Below are 16,325 nucleotides of genomic sequence, written 5' to 3'. Positions count from 1 at the left end.
TTCAGAGAGAGGTGAGAGCTGGCCCCGCATCTCCTGACCTTCTAGCCAGTCAGTCACTGTGGCATTCCCTCAGACGATCATATTTATTGAGCGCTTACTGTGTGCAGAGCACTGTACTAAGCGCTCAGAGAGTGCCGAAGCACAATAAAACAGACACATTCCCTGGCCACCGCGAGCTTACGGTCTTGACGGGGAGACAGACATTAATATAAATAAATCAATTACAGATAGGTACATAAGTGCCATAAGGTTGGGAGGTGGGGAGGAATTAATGCCAACCGTGGGGGGTTTGAGGTCTTACTCTCCAGCCAGAACCGGAGCTAGACCGATTAATCCGTCAACCGTACTTATTGAGTACTTACTAGGTGCAGAGCACTGTACTAAGTGCTTGGAAGAGGACAATACAACAGTTGTTAGACCCGATCCTTGCCCACAGTGAGCTTACTGTCTAGAGGGGGTGACAGACTTTAATATAACTTACAGATATAAACATAAATGCTGTGGGGTTGAGGGTGGGGTGAATAACAGATGCCGAAAAGGGACTGATCCAAAGGGTACCAGGCATAACTTCATTCAATCATATTTATTGAGCCTTACTGTGAACACAGAACTATACTAAGCGCTTGGGGGAGTATAATACAACAGGAAACAGCCATATCCCCTCCCCACAATGAGCTTACAGTCTAGCTGGGCTGTATAGGGAACCTGGAGTACTGAGAGCCTTCCTTCAAACTTACACACAAACACACACTGAGAGACAGAGACCTCAGCTTAGGACATGACACCCAGACCCTTCCAAACACACACACAGTTCTGTGAACTCCTCTAGACTGTAATCTTCTTGTAAGGCAGGGAACATGTCTACATACAACATGTCTGTTGTATGGCCTCTCTCAAGTGCTCAGTACACGGTTCTGGACACAGTATGAGCTCAATAAATACCACTGATGGATTGAACCTGGCGGTTGCCCTGTTGCAAAACCAGACATTATGTAAACTTTGCAGAGTAGGCTCTGTACATACATGCATAATCTTTTTTTTGGACACTGCAGAGAGCTCCAGTCAAACAGACGCACACTGTCAAATAGACATTCACTAATCTCTAGCCCAAACCACACTGCAAACATGCATTATGGCAGGACTGAGGGTATATAGAGAGAGGCGATGGCAGAGACAGCAACAGAGAGCCATATGTACGACCAAGAAGGAGAAATGCACAGAGAGGACACCGGGAAAGGACTGGAAAAGAGATTACAAATAACTGCGTTTGTTAAGTGCTTGCTTTGTGTTCTAAGTGTTGAGTAGATCCGAGTTAATCAGGTCAGATGCAGTCAGATCCTGTCCAACATGGGGGTCACATTCTCAGTAGGAGGGAGAATAGGAATTGAATCCTCATTTTACAGATGAGGAAACTGAGGCACAGAGAAGTTAAGTGATTTGCCCAAGGTTACACTAGAACCTTGGTCTTCTGTCTCCCTAACCCATGCTCTTTCTGTTGGTATTTTTGAAGGAAAGAGTGGTTATGTGGCTAAATTTTCCAAATTTCTTTGTTTTAGGACGATAACTGATCCTTAAAATGACTGGCTGACCGTTCTGATTTTTATACTTTTTTTCAGTTGTGATGATATATATTACTGCATCTATCCCTTTAGCAAGTCGAGATTTTACTGCAAGGTTTTTAAAAATGCTTTTCTCTTAATGGTCCTTTGAGATAGATCATCCCAGTTGGCACAAGCAGACTTTACATCTTCTTTAAAGGCAAAATCTGAGGTGAGGCTAGTTTGAGTCCAGTGTGCTTACGTCAGTCATTCAATCATATTTATTGAGTGCTTATTGTGTGCAGAGCACTATACTAAGCACTTGGGAGAGTACAATATAAGAGACATACTCCCTGCTCACAGTGAGCTTACAGTCTAGAGGGGCAGGCAGACATTAATATAAACGAAGTTACAGATAAGTACCTAAGTGCTGTGGGGCTGGGAGGGGAGATGCATTAAAGGGATGAGGCCAAGGCAACACAGAAGGGAGTGGGAGAAGAGGAAAGGAGGGCTCAGTCAGGAAAGGCTTCTTGGAGGAGTCGTGCCTTCAATAAAGCTTTGAAGGAGGGGGGATCGATCGTCTGTTGGATATGAAGAGGATGTTCCAGGCCAGAGGCAGGACGTGGGCGAGAGGTTGGCGGCAAGAGAGACGAGATCAAAGTAGAGTGAGAAGGATGGCAATACAGGAGAGAAGTGTGCGGTCTGGGTTGTAGGAGGAGAGTAGTGAGATGAGGTAGGAGGGGGCAAGTTGAGAGAGTGCTTTAAAGCCGCTGATAAGGGGTTTCTGTATTCCCCATTTTTATTTCGGCAGAAGGGCTAGCATTCATTTTCACTGGTTGTTCCTCTCGACAACTCTTTTCAGTCAAATAACCTAAATCAATTCTGTAATATTATATACTCCTGACTTCCTTCTTTCCCTTTATCTATTAAATAGAGCTCTAAGTCCTCTGAATTGTCATCATGAAGAATTTCACACTCTGAACAGTTAAAACTAAGGTAAACTCAAAGAAAAAGCATTATAAAAATAAATTTGCATAATAAAATACATCACCACAGTACAGAAATAAAATACATCACCACACAGAATAATTCCTGGAGCAATCCGTAACAGGAACTTATGTGTGGAAGGGCAGAAAATATCTGGGTTACATTGGAACAAGGTAGAATAGAGGCTTCAAAAAAAACCTTCAAAAGTATCTAGTCATTAATTAAATGTTTTCACTCATTCATCAAATATAATATAAACTTTTAAAATCCTTAAACAAAAACTTGAAAAATGCTCTCTCATATGACAGAGATCATGAAAATGAGCCACCCACTCGCAAACACTGCAGTGGAGGGGAAGCCAACCTAAGAGGAGAAACTACAAATACATCGAGAGTAGAATAAAAATACTCTGGCTATTTCCCTTCACTTACCACCCACCGCCTTCAAGTTCAAACAAATGTATCATTTATAACTAAAGCAACTGACCAAGAATGGCAAGCAGATATTTTTAACAATCACAAATTGAACATTTGTATAAACACCTTTCACTGTGAAAATCTCAAAACTCTTCACAAACCACATACAATACAGTAACTAGAACCACAGTTAACAGGGGATATCTTGTGTTTTGTTTTTTTGTTTTAAACCAAGTACAATATCTCATTGGCTGAACTCCAGAATTTAAAAGAAATACTGAACCAAATGGAGTGACATAACTCATCTACAATACTTCTATTTTCTGCGCTAGGGAAAATTTGCTGAACGGTCAAAACTCTCTTTGAGTTGCATAAAGCCTTAATAAAAATCGTATTTCCTCTAAGAGGCCTTTCCTGACTCAGCCCCTACTCCCTCTTAATAATAACAATAATAATGATAATAATAATAATGGTATTTAAGTGCTTACTATGTGTCAGACACTGTTCTAAGCTCTACATGGCTCTTGCACTGGGATCTGTACTCTTATTGACCCCACCCTCAGTCCCGTAGCATTTTTGTACATCTCCATAATTTAACGTCTCTTCCTTTCGACTATAAGCTCCCTGTGGGCAGAGAACATGTCTGCTGCATGACCTTGGTCAATTAGCTTCTCCGAGCCTCATTTACCTCATCTGTAAAATGGGGATTAAGACTGTGTCCAACCTCATTAGCTTATATCTTCTCTAGAGCTTAGCACAGTGCCTACCCCATAGTAAGCACTTCACTAGTACCCCAAAAAACCCACGCCTACCAAATCTGTAATAGTGTACTCTCCCAAGTGCTTAGCACAGTGCTCTGCACACACACACGATTGATTGCATAATAATGTTGAAGTTAACTCTCCCGTAAAACCCTCACGATAGCCTCAGTGGGGATGGTACCCTCCACCCTTTTTTATGGTATTTTTTTTAGGCGCTTACTATGTGCCAGGCTGGGGTAGCTACAAGCCCATCGGGTTTGACACAGTCCGCGGCCCACCCGAGGCTCACCGTTGTAATCCTTTTACAACTGGGGCTCAGAGAAGTGAAGTAACTTGCCCACGGTCACACAGCAGACAAGAGGTGGAACCGGGACTAGAACCCAGGTCTTTCTGATTCCCAGGCCGGGGCTCCGTCCATTAGGAGTGTCCAGAAGCAGCACTGCTTCCTCCCAAGGCAGCTGTTTTTGGAGCAGGGAACCATAGCACTTGAACAGAGGAATCCTCAGCTTTTCTATTCTTACAAATGTGGCCAAAACAGGCAGGCTTCTAGGGGCATCTAGCAAAATTACTTCAGGACTTCATAAAAAGAAAATCCAATACCCTAATCAACTTGGAACCCAAACTGTTAGTTTTTGGCAACAGGAATTTTCCAAGGGGGACATTCATCTGTGATGGATTATCACAAATGGGATGTTCTCAGCAGATTGGGACTTTTAGAGGGTTAGCCTGCTTAATAATTGTGGCATTTGTTAAGAGCTTACTATGTGCCGTGCTCTGTACTAAGCACTGGGGTGCTAAGCACATGCCGGAAGAATGCACACAACTTGACCTGCCCAATCAATCAATGGTATATATTGCGCAGTTGCTCTTTGCAGAGCCATCTACTACTAACTGTGGAACTTACACAGTACTGTATTAAGCACTGGGGTAGATTCAAGATAATCAGGTCCCCCATGGGGCTCCCGGTCTAAGTAGGAGGGAGAACAGGTATTGAATCGCTAATCTGAAAATGAGGGAACAGAGGCACAGAGAGGTTAGGTGGCTTGCACAAGGTCACACAGCAGACAAGCGGTGGCGCCGGGCTGAGAAACCAGGTCCTCTGAATGCCAGGCCCCTGTTCTATCCACTAGTTCATGCTCCGTCACGTTGCTTGTGGCTAGGACCATTGACCCAAGATTGGCTAAGTTCCAGCATCACTCTCAGAAGGTAACTGGCCTTTTCCCCTTTAATTAAGCAATTCTTAGAACTTGTAAAATATCATCATTATCAATAACATTTACTGAACCCCTACTAATGTTCAAAGCAGCCTATTAGGCACTTAAGACTGTTGACTGCAAGCTCGATAGGCAGGAAACGTGTCTACCAATTCTGCTGTTCTGTACTCTCCCAAGCGCTTAGTACAGTGCTCTGCACATAGAAGCCCTCAATAAATACTACTGATTGACTGATTAAGGAATTTAAAGAAGACAAAGACAAGCACAGACCTGCCTCATGGAGTTGACACTGCAATAGAGCTCGTTTGGGACAGGGAATATGTAGGTTTATTGTTACACTGCACTCTCCCAAGTCTTAGTACAGTGCTTGGCACACAGTAAATGCTCAATAAATACCACTGAATAATAGAGGGATTAAAATCTAATGAAAATATCCCATTATAATGCAGTACTTAAATGCTTAAGGATCCCAAATCAAAAACCAGGGCCTTGAGAAGTTTAGGAGGCTTAACCCTTGAAAAGCAGTGTGGCCTAGGGGAAAGAGCATAAATTTGGGAGCTCTAATCCTGGCTCCGTCACTTGCCTGCAGTGTGACCTTGGACAAGTCACTTAACTTCTCTATGCCTCAGTTTTCTCACTGGCAAAAATGGGGATAAGATACCTGTTCTCCCTCCCCTTAGGCTGTGAGTCCCATGGACCTGTGTCCAATATGCTTATACTGTATCGATCCTGATGCTCGGAACAGCATTTAAGCATATGAAGAACGCTTAATAACACAATTATTATTTGGGGTGCAGGGAGCTCACCAGACCTACCAGAGAACAAAGAGCAATTAAAGCATCCAGTGTTCCAAAAATGTATCTTTTATTTACGTTTAGTTCAATCATTTAATCCTACCGTGTATGTTGGATATTTTAGTAAGTTTTTTTTTCAATACCTATACATCTTTGTTACATCTTCAACTAGAGTGTACATTTATTTCTGAATTTGTAATTCCACTTAGGCAACAACAGGCATTTAACAGCATTGTTTTAAAATAGGCTTTTGCTTTTTTCTAAAATTTCCTTCTCCAAAAATACAGCGTTTCCAGTTCAATGGATAGAACTGATTCCGTTTCGATCCACTGTTAAAAAACTAGATAACTATACCAGATAACATCACTGGGAAGCTAATTAAATAATTTTATGAGGCTGACAGAATGAAGGAAGTCCTTTGAAGATCTCTGGCACACATCCTTCTTAGATCACTAAGTCTGTCACATGTGAAATAGTCATGCCTCATTATGGCTGAGAAGTCTGTCAAAAAGGAATAGAAAACTTCATTGAGTATTTCATATTTTTAAAAAAACTTTGTCATGCCACACATTTTGAAGCCCAAAAAGTCACCAGTTTTACAGGAAAGAACTGTCAATGAGATATTTTAGATACCCAAATGTTGATTCAAAAAAAGTTTTGTGATTTCCCAAAAGAAAAGCTTTTTTTTAAATGACACTTCATTAACTTAAACATACGATCCCACTTAGTCCCAGAGGTTTCCAAAGGATTGCTGAAACAAGAACAGTTTTGCTATTCTGAGTCTGTAGTTTCAGAAGTACGGCCGAAAACTGTTTAGGGCAGGAAGACCATGCATTCATTCAATAGTACTTATTGAGTGCTTACTATGTGCAGAGCACTGTACTAAGCGCTTGGAACGTACATCCGTGCATCTTGGGGCACTGTTTAATTGCTTCTGTTTAGAGATCTGGGTCTGTTCATGAGGCCACTAACGCGATAAATCTGGTGAGAAGAAAGCAGGCCTAACCAAAAGGCATCTCTCTTCCCCTTCCCATGGGTGGTCCTTGCTCATCAGCTCAGTGCTCTGTATCACTTCTCGTGTGATGGGGGAGATGCCGCGACTCTGGGCCCTTCTCTTTTCTCCCTACCAACGAGCCTGAAACTATGGCACCGGCTGGGTCTCTCCCCAGCACTGATTGCTAGCAACCTGCTGTGGGGAGAGCGCGCGCGAGAGACAAAGTGCACCAGCTGTCTGGTACTCCCTCCCCACACACAATCCAGATCAAGTCCCTGTCCCTTCTGGGAAGGGGAAAGGAAGCTACCACTTTGGCAAGTGTTTATTCGTGAGCGTATTTCTTGAATAAGGTTGCTGCCTCTCTGTGGAAGAGCCTGGAGTGTGTTTGTTTCTGGGATGTTTGAAGGTGGCTGTCAAGGACACTACAAGCTATCCAACAGACACAACAAGTAACTAAGCAGACACTGAGCAGACAAACTTGTGGGTCTGTGTGGTGGGGGAGAGGCTACCTAGTCTCTTTCTCACTCCCTACTTGCCACGGGAGGGCAGAAGGACATGCGAAACTTTGTGTTACTCCAAAAAAATCACCATGCTCCTTGACCATTAGGTTCAGTTTATATTCTCTTGTGTTCAATTTAAATATACTGCAAATTTTAAGAAGCTGTAAAAAACACTCTTTTTCCTTCATAATTAGATTATGGAATTACTACTGCCTCAAATATTCATAATGGTTCACATGCCCTTCAATCAGCACTCTCTGTCAAAATTCAGATTCTATTTGATCAGAGATTGAAAATTAATCCCTTTTTTGCCCCGACTGCTTTGGCTAAATTGCTGTTTTTCCTCCTTAGACTGGGAGGCCCATATGGGACAGGGTCTGTGTCTGTTTGGCTTATATTTTAATCTACTCCAGCACTTAGCAGAGTTTGGCACATAGTAAATGCCTGAAAAATGCCACAGTTGTCAAGAGGAGAGGAATAAAATTATTTCTGATAGGAATAAAACTATTTGCTCATGACACTTGCCATACTGCTTTGACACACCAATCTCTAAAACTTCTTTTTGCTCAGAAAACACGAGGCTCCAAAACTCAATGATTAGCATCAGTCCACTCCTCGGGTGTCTATAATCACTCATAACTGCCGTTGCAATCATCGTCGTCATCACAAATGTATTTATTGAGTGCTTACTGTATACTCAGCGCTAGATACAATCAAATTACTACTCTAGATCATGCCTGTAACGGCCCATAACTGCTGCTGCTAATAATAATAGAGGTATTTACTATGTGCCAGGCAATGTACTAAATGCTTGGGTGTATACAAGCAAATCGAGTCCCTGTCTCACATGGGACTCACTGTCTTACTCCCCATTTTACACATGAGGTAACTGAGGCACAGAGAGATTAAGTGACTTGCCCAGGGTCACATAGTGGACAAGTGGTGGAGCCGAGTTTAGAACCCAGGTTCTTCTGACCCCCAGACCCATACTCTATCCACTAGGCCCCTTTGCAACCACCATCATCATCAGTGGCATTTATTGAGCGCTTACATTGTACTATGCACTAGATGCTATCAAATTAATACTCTAGATCATGGATTTCAAAACTCTGAACCACTGGTTCCTTTGTACCTGCTTTTTACTCCTGATCAATTGACAGTATTTATTGAACCCTTCTGTGTGCAGAGCACTGAGCTAGGTGCATTTTTTAAAATGATATTTGTTAAGTGCTTACTACATGCCAAGCACTGTACTAAGTACTAAGCACTGGGGTAGGGAGAAGCTAATCAGGTTGGACACAGTCCATGTCCCACAGGGGCTCACAGCCTCACTCTCCATTTTTCAGATGAGGCAACAGAGGTACAGAGAATTGAAAGTGACTAGTCCAAGGTCATACTGTGGACAAGTAGTGGAGTCAGAATTAGAACCCAGGTCCTTTGGATCCTGGGCCCATGGTCTATCCACTAAGTCATGTTGCTTTTGAGAAGGTACAACAAAATTAGTACGACTGATCCCTGCCCTCAAAGATTTTACAATCTAATAGGGGAGATCTTAGTACAAACTATCCCTCCTTTCTTGAATGCTCTCGCAATCAATCAGTGGCATTTATGGAGCGCTATTTTTTTTTTGCAGAGCACTGTACTAAGTGCTTGGGAGAGTACAATATAAGAGAAATAGCAGACACGTTCCCTGCCCACAAAGAATTTCCCATCAAGAGGGAATCTGGAGTCTAAAGTTTACAGTCTCCTCTCTGCTTTCCTAATTCACTTCTCCCCTTTTATGATTTCTGTAAAGCATTTGAAAATATCTACCGTGGCTCCAGATCTTTCAATGGGCCTTCCAACAATATCGACATTCACAAAATGGTGTTGTGGCGAAGAGTGGAATTTATAGTACGTTCACTTTGGAAAAGACAAGGAAACATTCATCTTGGAAACTTACCATCACCTTCCTCAGAGTGTAGCGCTTCGATCGAATGTCGTCCATTAGCATCTCATAGGGAGTGAGCTGATATTCGATTGGCAAAGGGTTATATTGGCGCTCCTGGACCTTCTTAAGTTTCACACCGTTTCGCAAATCCCTCATTACCTGAACCCAGAAGCGGGCCTGAAGAGCCAAATAAGCCAAAGGAACGGTATGACATTAACAAACTGATCGATACCATTAAATATTTTTTTTTAAAAAAAGCCCACAGTGAGAAATCCCTGCTATGTTTCGTCTCTATCACCATGACAATCTATTCTAAAAGAGCAGCCTGACATCATAAGGAACCAAGAGGAAATTTGAAGAATTTTATAAAACACAAGCCATTTGGGAAACATAGCCTGTCTCATTTGAAGATCTGGGTTTAAATCCATTTTTTATCCATTATAGTAAATTAATTTAATCACCTTACTATCTTTAGTCATAGATAATAAGCCACTTCTGAGTTGAATAAGACTGGTGGTTTCTATTCCAGAGTCCTGGGACTTGAATAAAAGGGATCCTAGTTCTTAGTACAGTGCTCTGCACTCCAGAAATACCACTACCAATAATCATTACGATGGCGCTTACTATGAGCCAGGTACTATGCTAAGCGCTGGAGTGGATACAAGCAAATTGGTTTGGACCCAGTCCCTGCGCCATGTGAAGCTCACAGTCTCAATCCCTGTTTTACAGATGAGGTAACTGAGGCCCAGAAGAGTGAAGTGACTTGTCCAAGGTCACAGAGGAGACAAATGACTGAACCAGGATTAGAACCCATTCATTCATTCAGTCGTATTTATTGACTGCTTACTGTGTGCAGAGCCCTGTACTAAGCACTTGGGAGAGTATAATATAACAATAAATGGACACATTCCCTGCCCACAAAGACTTTCTGACTCCTAAACCCACGCTTTAGCCACTACGCCATGCTGCCTCAATCACTCCTTGATTAACTGATTGAATAAGAGAAAGAGGAGCAGTGCTAAAATTTGGAAAGAGTTTGCCTAGAAATTTCCACAGTAAAGACTAGCTCTTACCTGAGCTAATTTTATGACCACCATAATAAAACATTTAATGGGAAAAACCTTTCAAAGGCAAATATTTTTCAAGAAAAGCGGGATGGGTTGCAAGAGTGAGTATAACAATTGAAACTAGATAGAGAGAGCTTAATTGATTTAGGAATAACACCTATTCATATCTTTTTCGATCATTCTCCCTATTTACACTACAGTAATGAAAATATTTTGAAAAAGTAAATTGAGCACTTAAAAATTTCCCCCCCAAAATAAGGATAGAAGACACTTAATATATAAAGAAGTTTTACCCAGTCTGCATTTTTCAGTTCATCCAGGTCTGTACTGGATTCATCACCTTTTTCCATTTCCTGAATCTTCTTGAGATTCTGCCATTTAGAAAAAAAAGATTTATTTGTATGATAATGATAATAATAATAATGTTGGTATTTGTTAAGCGCTTACTATGTGCAGAGCACTGTTCTAAGCACTGGGGTAGATACAGGGTAATCAAATTGTCCCACGTGAGACTCACAGTCTTCATCCCCATTTTACAGATGAGGGAACTGAGGCCCGGAGAAGTGAAGTGACTTGCTCACAGTCACCCAGCTGACAAGTGGCAGAGCCAGGATTCGAACCTATGATCTCTGACTCCCAAGCCCGGGCTCTTTCCACTGAGCAACTGAAAGCAATTTAACCATCGGTGATTGTAAGACATTCTGTCTCACAAAAGTATCCACTGACAGCTCAAAGAAAAACAAAAGTAAAAGTTAGGTGCTGAGCGATACTGAAACACATTTAAGAGAAGCCATGGAATTTCCTTCCCTGCACAGGTGGAGTCCCGTTTCCCAAACTCTCAATACAGTGCTCCGCATGCAGCAAACATTTAATAAATACCATCGACTGATCAATTTTCCTTTCTAGTCTTATGATTATGTGATCTTTCCCACATCCTCTCCTCTTCCCTGGAACTTCCGCCGCTGGAGTGCGGCTCTGTGGAAAGAGCCTGGGCTTGGGAGTCAGAGGTCATGGGCTCCAATCCCAGCTCTGCCACTTGTCAGCTGTGTGACTGTGGGCAAGTCACTTCACTTCTCTGGGCCTCAGTGACCTCATCTGTAAAATAGGGATTAACTGTGAGCCTCACATTGGACAACCTCATGACCCTGTAGCTACCCCGGTGCTGAGAACAGTGCTCTGCACATAGTAAGCGCTTAACAAATACCAACATTATTATTATTCCATATACACCAGACCAGAGCTCTCTCCACCTTCACATTATTATTAAGGTCACATCTTCTCCAAGAGGCCTCCTCCAATTAAGCCCTCTTTTTCCTGGCTCACTCTCCCTTCTGCGTCATCTATGCATGCATTAGAAAAGCAGCTTGGCTTAGTGGAAAGAGCCCGGGCTTGGGAGTCAGAGGTTGTGGGTTCTAACCCTGGCTCTGCCACTTAACAGCTGTGTGACTTTGGGCAAGTCACTTAACTTCTCTGTGCCTCTGTTACCTCATCTGTAAAATGGGGATTAAGACTGTGAGCCTCACGTAGGACAACCTGATTACCCTGTAAATCTACCCCAGTGCTTAGAACAGTGCTCTGCACATAGTAAGTGCTTAACAAATACCAACATTATTATTATTATTATTATTATTATCTGTGATGTTTGGACATTTGATATTTGCCCCACTCCCAATTCCACAGCACTTTATGTGCATATCTTTAAATCATATATTATAAATTACTTATTTATTCATACTAATGTCTGTCCCTCCCTCTAGACTGTGAGCTCATTATGGGCAGTGATTGTCTGCTAATTCTGTTGCATTGCACTCTCCCGAGCGCTTAGTACAGTGTTCTGCACATAGTAAGCACTCAATAAATACCACTGACTGAGGTGTTCTTTTTTAAATGAATGCTTTAAGAGTTTTCTAACTCACAATTTTGATTTGCTATCACAACAAAATATCTTTCTCTGAAAGATATGAGTTGAAATACTAGTTGGAGGGGAATTTTATCTAGTTTAACAGATTTGAATGAGTTTGCCCATCTGTGAATGACTAGTTTTAGAGATCAATCAATCAATCATAAAATGGGGATCGAAAACCTGTTCTCCCTCCTACTTTGACTGTGAGTCCTGTGTGGGGCAGGGACTATTTCCAACCTGATTAATATGTATCTACTCCAGTGCTTAGAACAGTGCTTAGCACATGGTAAGCATTTAACAAATACAATTATAATAATATTAACTTACTGAGCACTTATTGTGTGTGTGTGGGGGGGTGTCACGGTACTAAGTGCTTGATGTGATCCGGATCCTATTTCTACCTACAGTGTACAATATTTGCATTTTTATATTTGGCCATAATAATAACAATAATGATAATAGTATTTGTTAAGCATTAATTAAGCATTTCTTCTAAGTGCTGGGGAAAATACTCAATAATCAGGTTAGATAGTCCCTGCCCTAAAAAGGGCTCACAGTCTTACTAAGGGGGAGAACAGGTGTTGAATCCCCTCCTTTACAGATGAGGTAACAGGGGCAGAGAAGTGAAGCGACTTGCCCAAGGTTACACAGCAGGCATGGGGCAGCCAGGATTAAAACCCAGATTTCTGACTCCCAGGCTCGTCTTCTTTCCGCTAGGCCCGCTACTACTCTGAGCAGTTTTTAGAAGATCTACTCAATAATCAGTTTGCTTTACAAGAGGATAAGCTATGCACTTGAAAGAGTTTTCTTAAGAGCATTGTAAAGGAATATGAAAAAAGGGAAGAGCTCTGTCCAGTGTTCTGCACACATTCATTCATACAATCGTATTTATTGAGCGCTTACTGTGTGCAGAGCACTGGACTAAGCGCTTGGAATGTACAATTTGGCAAAAGATACACATAATCCCTGCCCAACGATGGGCTCCCAGTCTAAAAGGGACAGCAAAACAAAACAGGTAGTCAGGCATCAATACCATCAAAGTAGGTAAACAGAATCATAGATATATACACATCAATAATAAAATAGAGTAATACATAATATATACAAATATACACAAGTGCTGTGGGGAGGAAAACAGTAAGTGTTTAATAAATACCACTGATGATGATGATGTTATAAACAGAGCAGGGTGGAAGGAAACTTCACTGGTGAACTGAATTAAAATCAAAGTAAGAATCCTTATGAAATGAAGCCTTGGGCTTGGGTTTACAACATGATTATCCAGTTCCTTGCAAGTTATTTATAAGATTTATTAGCTTCCCCGCAGAAGGAATAGCAATTATACTTCAGGTTCTGCAGTGAAAGTTGTTTATTCTTTCCAAATGATATGAGGGGTGTAAACTGTCCTTGGAATACAGTGAGAAAGTTCTCGAACACATGGGGTCCTCAACTCTTCACACTTGGACTTCTCTATCAGGGAAAAGTTGCTTTCACATGACCAGCCAACAACTTCCACCTGGGCCAAGATCCACACTTCCCGGAATGGTACCAAAACTGCAGTCAAGGAGCCCGGAATAGATCAGAAGCTTATTTGCTGTGGATGGATAATGAGCTGACTTTCCTTCAAAGATATAATATTAAAAATGCATTGGCTCCTTCCAATTCAGAGTGGCATTTTCTGGCAGGCATGGGGGCTGGCAGAAAAGAGGGATGTCATGCCAGGCTGCGCAGGGAAGAGGAGGTGGTGGTCTAGAAGGAGCCAATTGGCCACCACTGGGTCTAAGAGCCCCAGCAAACAACACGTGTGTGTGTATATGTGTGTACAATGTGTGAGCACAATGTGGCTATGTGTGCACGCAGTGTGTGAGCATAACATGGATAGGACTGTGAGCCTGGCACTGGCCTCTGCAGTCACTTATGCATCCGAGAGGGAATTTCTCCATCAGTGGTGTCTTCAAGTATGAAGGATAATATGTGTGTGTTTGTGAGCGTATATGTGCAGGGGGGTGCTTAGCAGAAATTTTGCCTAGTATGGCCAGACAGCTGCTTGAATTGTAAGTCACTTGTAAATTGGGGAGAAGAAGATAAATAATAATTACGGTATTTGTAAAGCACTTACTATGTGCCGGGCACTGTTTTAAGCGCTGGGTGGATACAAAGTAGGTTGGACACAGTCCAGTCCCTCGTGGGGCTTACAGTCTCAATCCCCATTTTAGAGATGAGGTAACTGAGGCCCAGTGAAGTGACTTGCCCAAGGTCACACAGCACGCAAGCAGAAGAGCCAGGATCAGAACCCATGACCTTCTGACTCCAGGCCCGTTCGCTTTCCACTGCGCCATGCTGCTTCTCATTAGAGAGGACAATGGGGAGCCCAGAAGAAGGGAGGGGAAGAGAGAGCGTGAAATCAATCAATCAATGGTATTTACTGAATGCTTACTGTGTGCAGGGCACTGTATTATGCCCCTGAGATGGTTCGATAGACTAAGTAGACATGATCCATGTCCTCAAAGTGCTTAACTTTAGCTGGGGAGATAGTCAATAAAATTAATTAGAGGTTAGGAAGGCAAAAGAGTATAAGGTTATATTCATAACTGCTGTGGGGGAGGGCTGACTATCAAGGTGCTTAGAAGGTATGATCAAAAGTCTTGCCGTAGGGAGGGGAAATAGTGTGGGAATATACTAGCCAGAGAAGGTTTCCTCAAGGAGATGTGACTTTAGCAGGGCTTTGAAGGTGGGGAGAGCAGCGGGCTATGGGATATGAAAGGGAAGGGAGTTCCAGAGCAAAGGGAAGAAGGCGTGAGAAAGGGGGTCGTCGGTGAGAGAGATGTGACGGAGGCACAGGTCGTAGTGGGAGAGGAATGAGGACAGGTTGTGAGAAAGGAGCTGACCGAGTGCCATCTTGCTGCGGAGATGGATGGGCAACCATTGGAAGTACTCTGAGGAGTGGGGACAGGTGCACAGAATGATTCTTCAGAAAAATGATCCGGGCAGCAGAATTAAGTATGGAGTGGAGAGGGGAGACACAGGAGTCAGGGAGGAGGCTGATAGAGTAGTCAAGAGAGAATATGACAAGTGCTTGGACCAGCATGGTGGCGATATGGATGGAGAGGAAGAGGTGGACTCTGGAGATGTTGTGAAAATAGAATCAGCAGGACATGGTGATTACTGAGTATATGGGTAGAGGGAGAGAGATGAGATAATGACGAAGTACTGGATGAGGAGGACTGTACTGTTGTCAACTGTGATGGTGAAGGTGGGGAGGGGAGTGGATTAGGGAGGGAAGGTGAAGAGGCAGTTTGGGATATGTTGAGTTGAGGTGATCGTGGGATGTCTTGTTTGAGATGTCTTGAAGGCAGAAGGAAATATGAGATTGCAGAAAGTTGGGGCTGGAGATGTAGATTTGGGAGTAACCCATGGAAAGATGTTAGCTGAAGTTGTGGATGAGGATGATCTCCTCCAGAGGAATGGGTATAGATGAAGACTATAAGGGGATCCAGAACAGAATTGGGACTCAAGGGACCCTCACTTTTTTTTAACATTATTTATTAAGTGCTCATTATTTGCCAGGCACTGAACTACAAGCTAATCGGGTTGGACACAGTCCATGTCCCACACGAGGATCACAGTCTTACTCCCCATTTTATAGATGAGGTAACTGAGATTAAAGAGAAGTGAAATGACTTGCCCAAGGTCACACAGCAGACAAGTAGTGGAGCCAGAATTACAGACCAGGTCCTTCTGACTCCCAGGCCCGGGTTCTATCCACCAGGCCACACTGCTTCTCTAGTTCACAGTTAGGATGTGGGAGGCAGAGGAGGCGTCAGTGAAAGCGTCTGAGAAGGAGCAGCCATTCAATTCATGGAATTTATTGAGTGTTTACTGTGTGCCAAGCACTGAACTAGACACTTGGAAGACAATACAGCAAAGTGGACATGATGGTTTTTGCTAAGCGCTTACCATGTGCCAAGCACTGTTCTAAGCGCTGGGGTAGATACAAAGTTATCAGGTTGTCCCAGGTGGGGCTCACAGTCTTAATCCCCCAATTTCCAGATGAGGTAACTGAGGCACTGAGAAGTGAAATTACTTGCCCAAAGTCACAGAGCTGACAAGTGGTGGAGTCGGAATTAGAACCCACAGCCTCTGACTCCCAAGCCCGCGCTCTTTCCACTAAGCCATGCTGTTTCTAGCCACACCTCCTGCCCACACGGGGCTCACCGTCTA

At 42.8% G+C, this 16,325-nt stretch overlaps 1 protein-coding gene across 8 annotated transcripts in view; it reads right to left on the bottom strand.

Moving 5' to 3' along the window:
• Window positions 1–16,325, bottom strand: part of SPIRE1 (spire type actin nucleation factor 1) — a 183,543-nt gene that overhangs the window by 48,666 nt on the left and 118,552 nt on the right. For all 8 annotated transcript variants that reach the window (XR_003759843.2, XM_029066004.1, XM_029066008.1 and 5 more), the window contains exons 5-6: window positions 10,495–10,572; window positions 9,147–9,311 (exon numbers count right to left, since the gene is read on the bottom strand). Coding sequence is in view for 7 of the 8 variants with exons in the window: in XM_029066004.1 (XP_028921837.1) it covers window positions 9,147–9,311; window positions 10,495–10,572 (243 nt within the window). In the remaining variant the exon portion in view is untranslated. The remainder of the gene's footprint in view (window positions 1–9,146; window positions 9,312–10,494; window positions 10,573–16,325) is intronic.

Source organism: Ornithorhynchus anatinus, chromosome 5, assembly GCF_004115215.2.
Source record: "Ornithorhynchus anatinus isolate Pmale09 chromosome 5, mOrnAna1.pri.v4, whole genome shotgun sequence".
In the NCBI taxonomy this organism is placed as follows: Eukaryota; Metazoa; Chordata; class Mammalia; order Monotremata; family Ornithorhynchidae; genus Ornithorhynchus; species Ornithorhynchus anatinus.
This window is presented reverse-complemented; position numbering and strand designations above follow the sequence as displayed.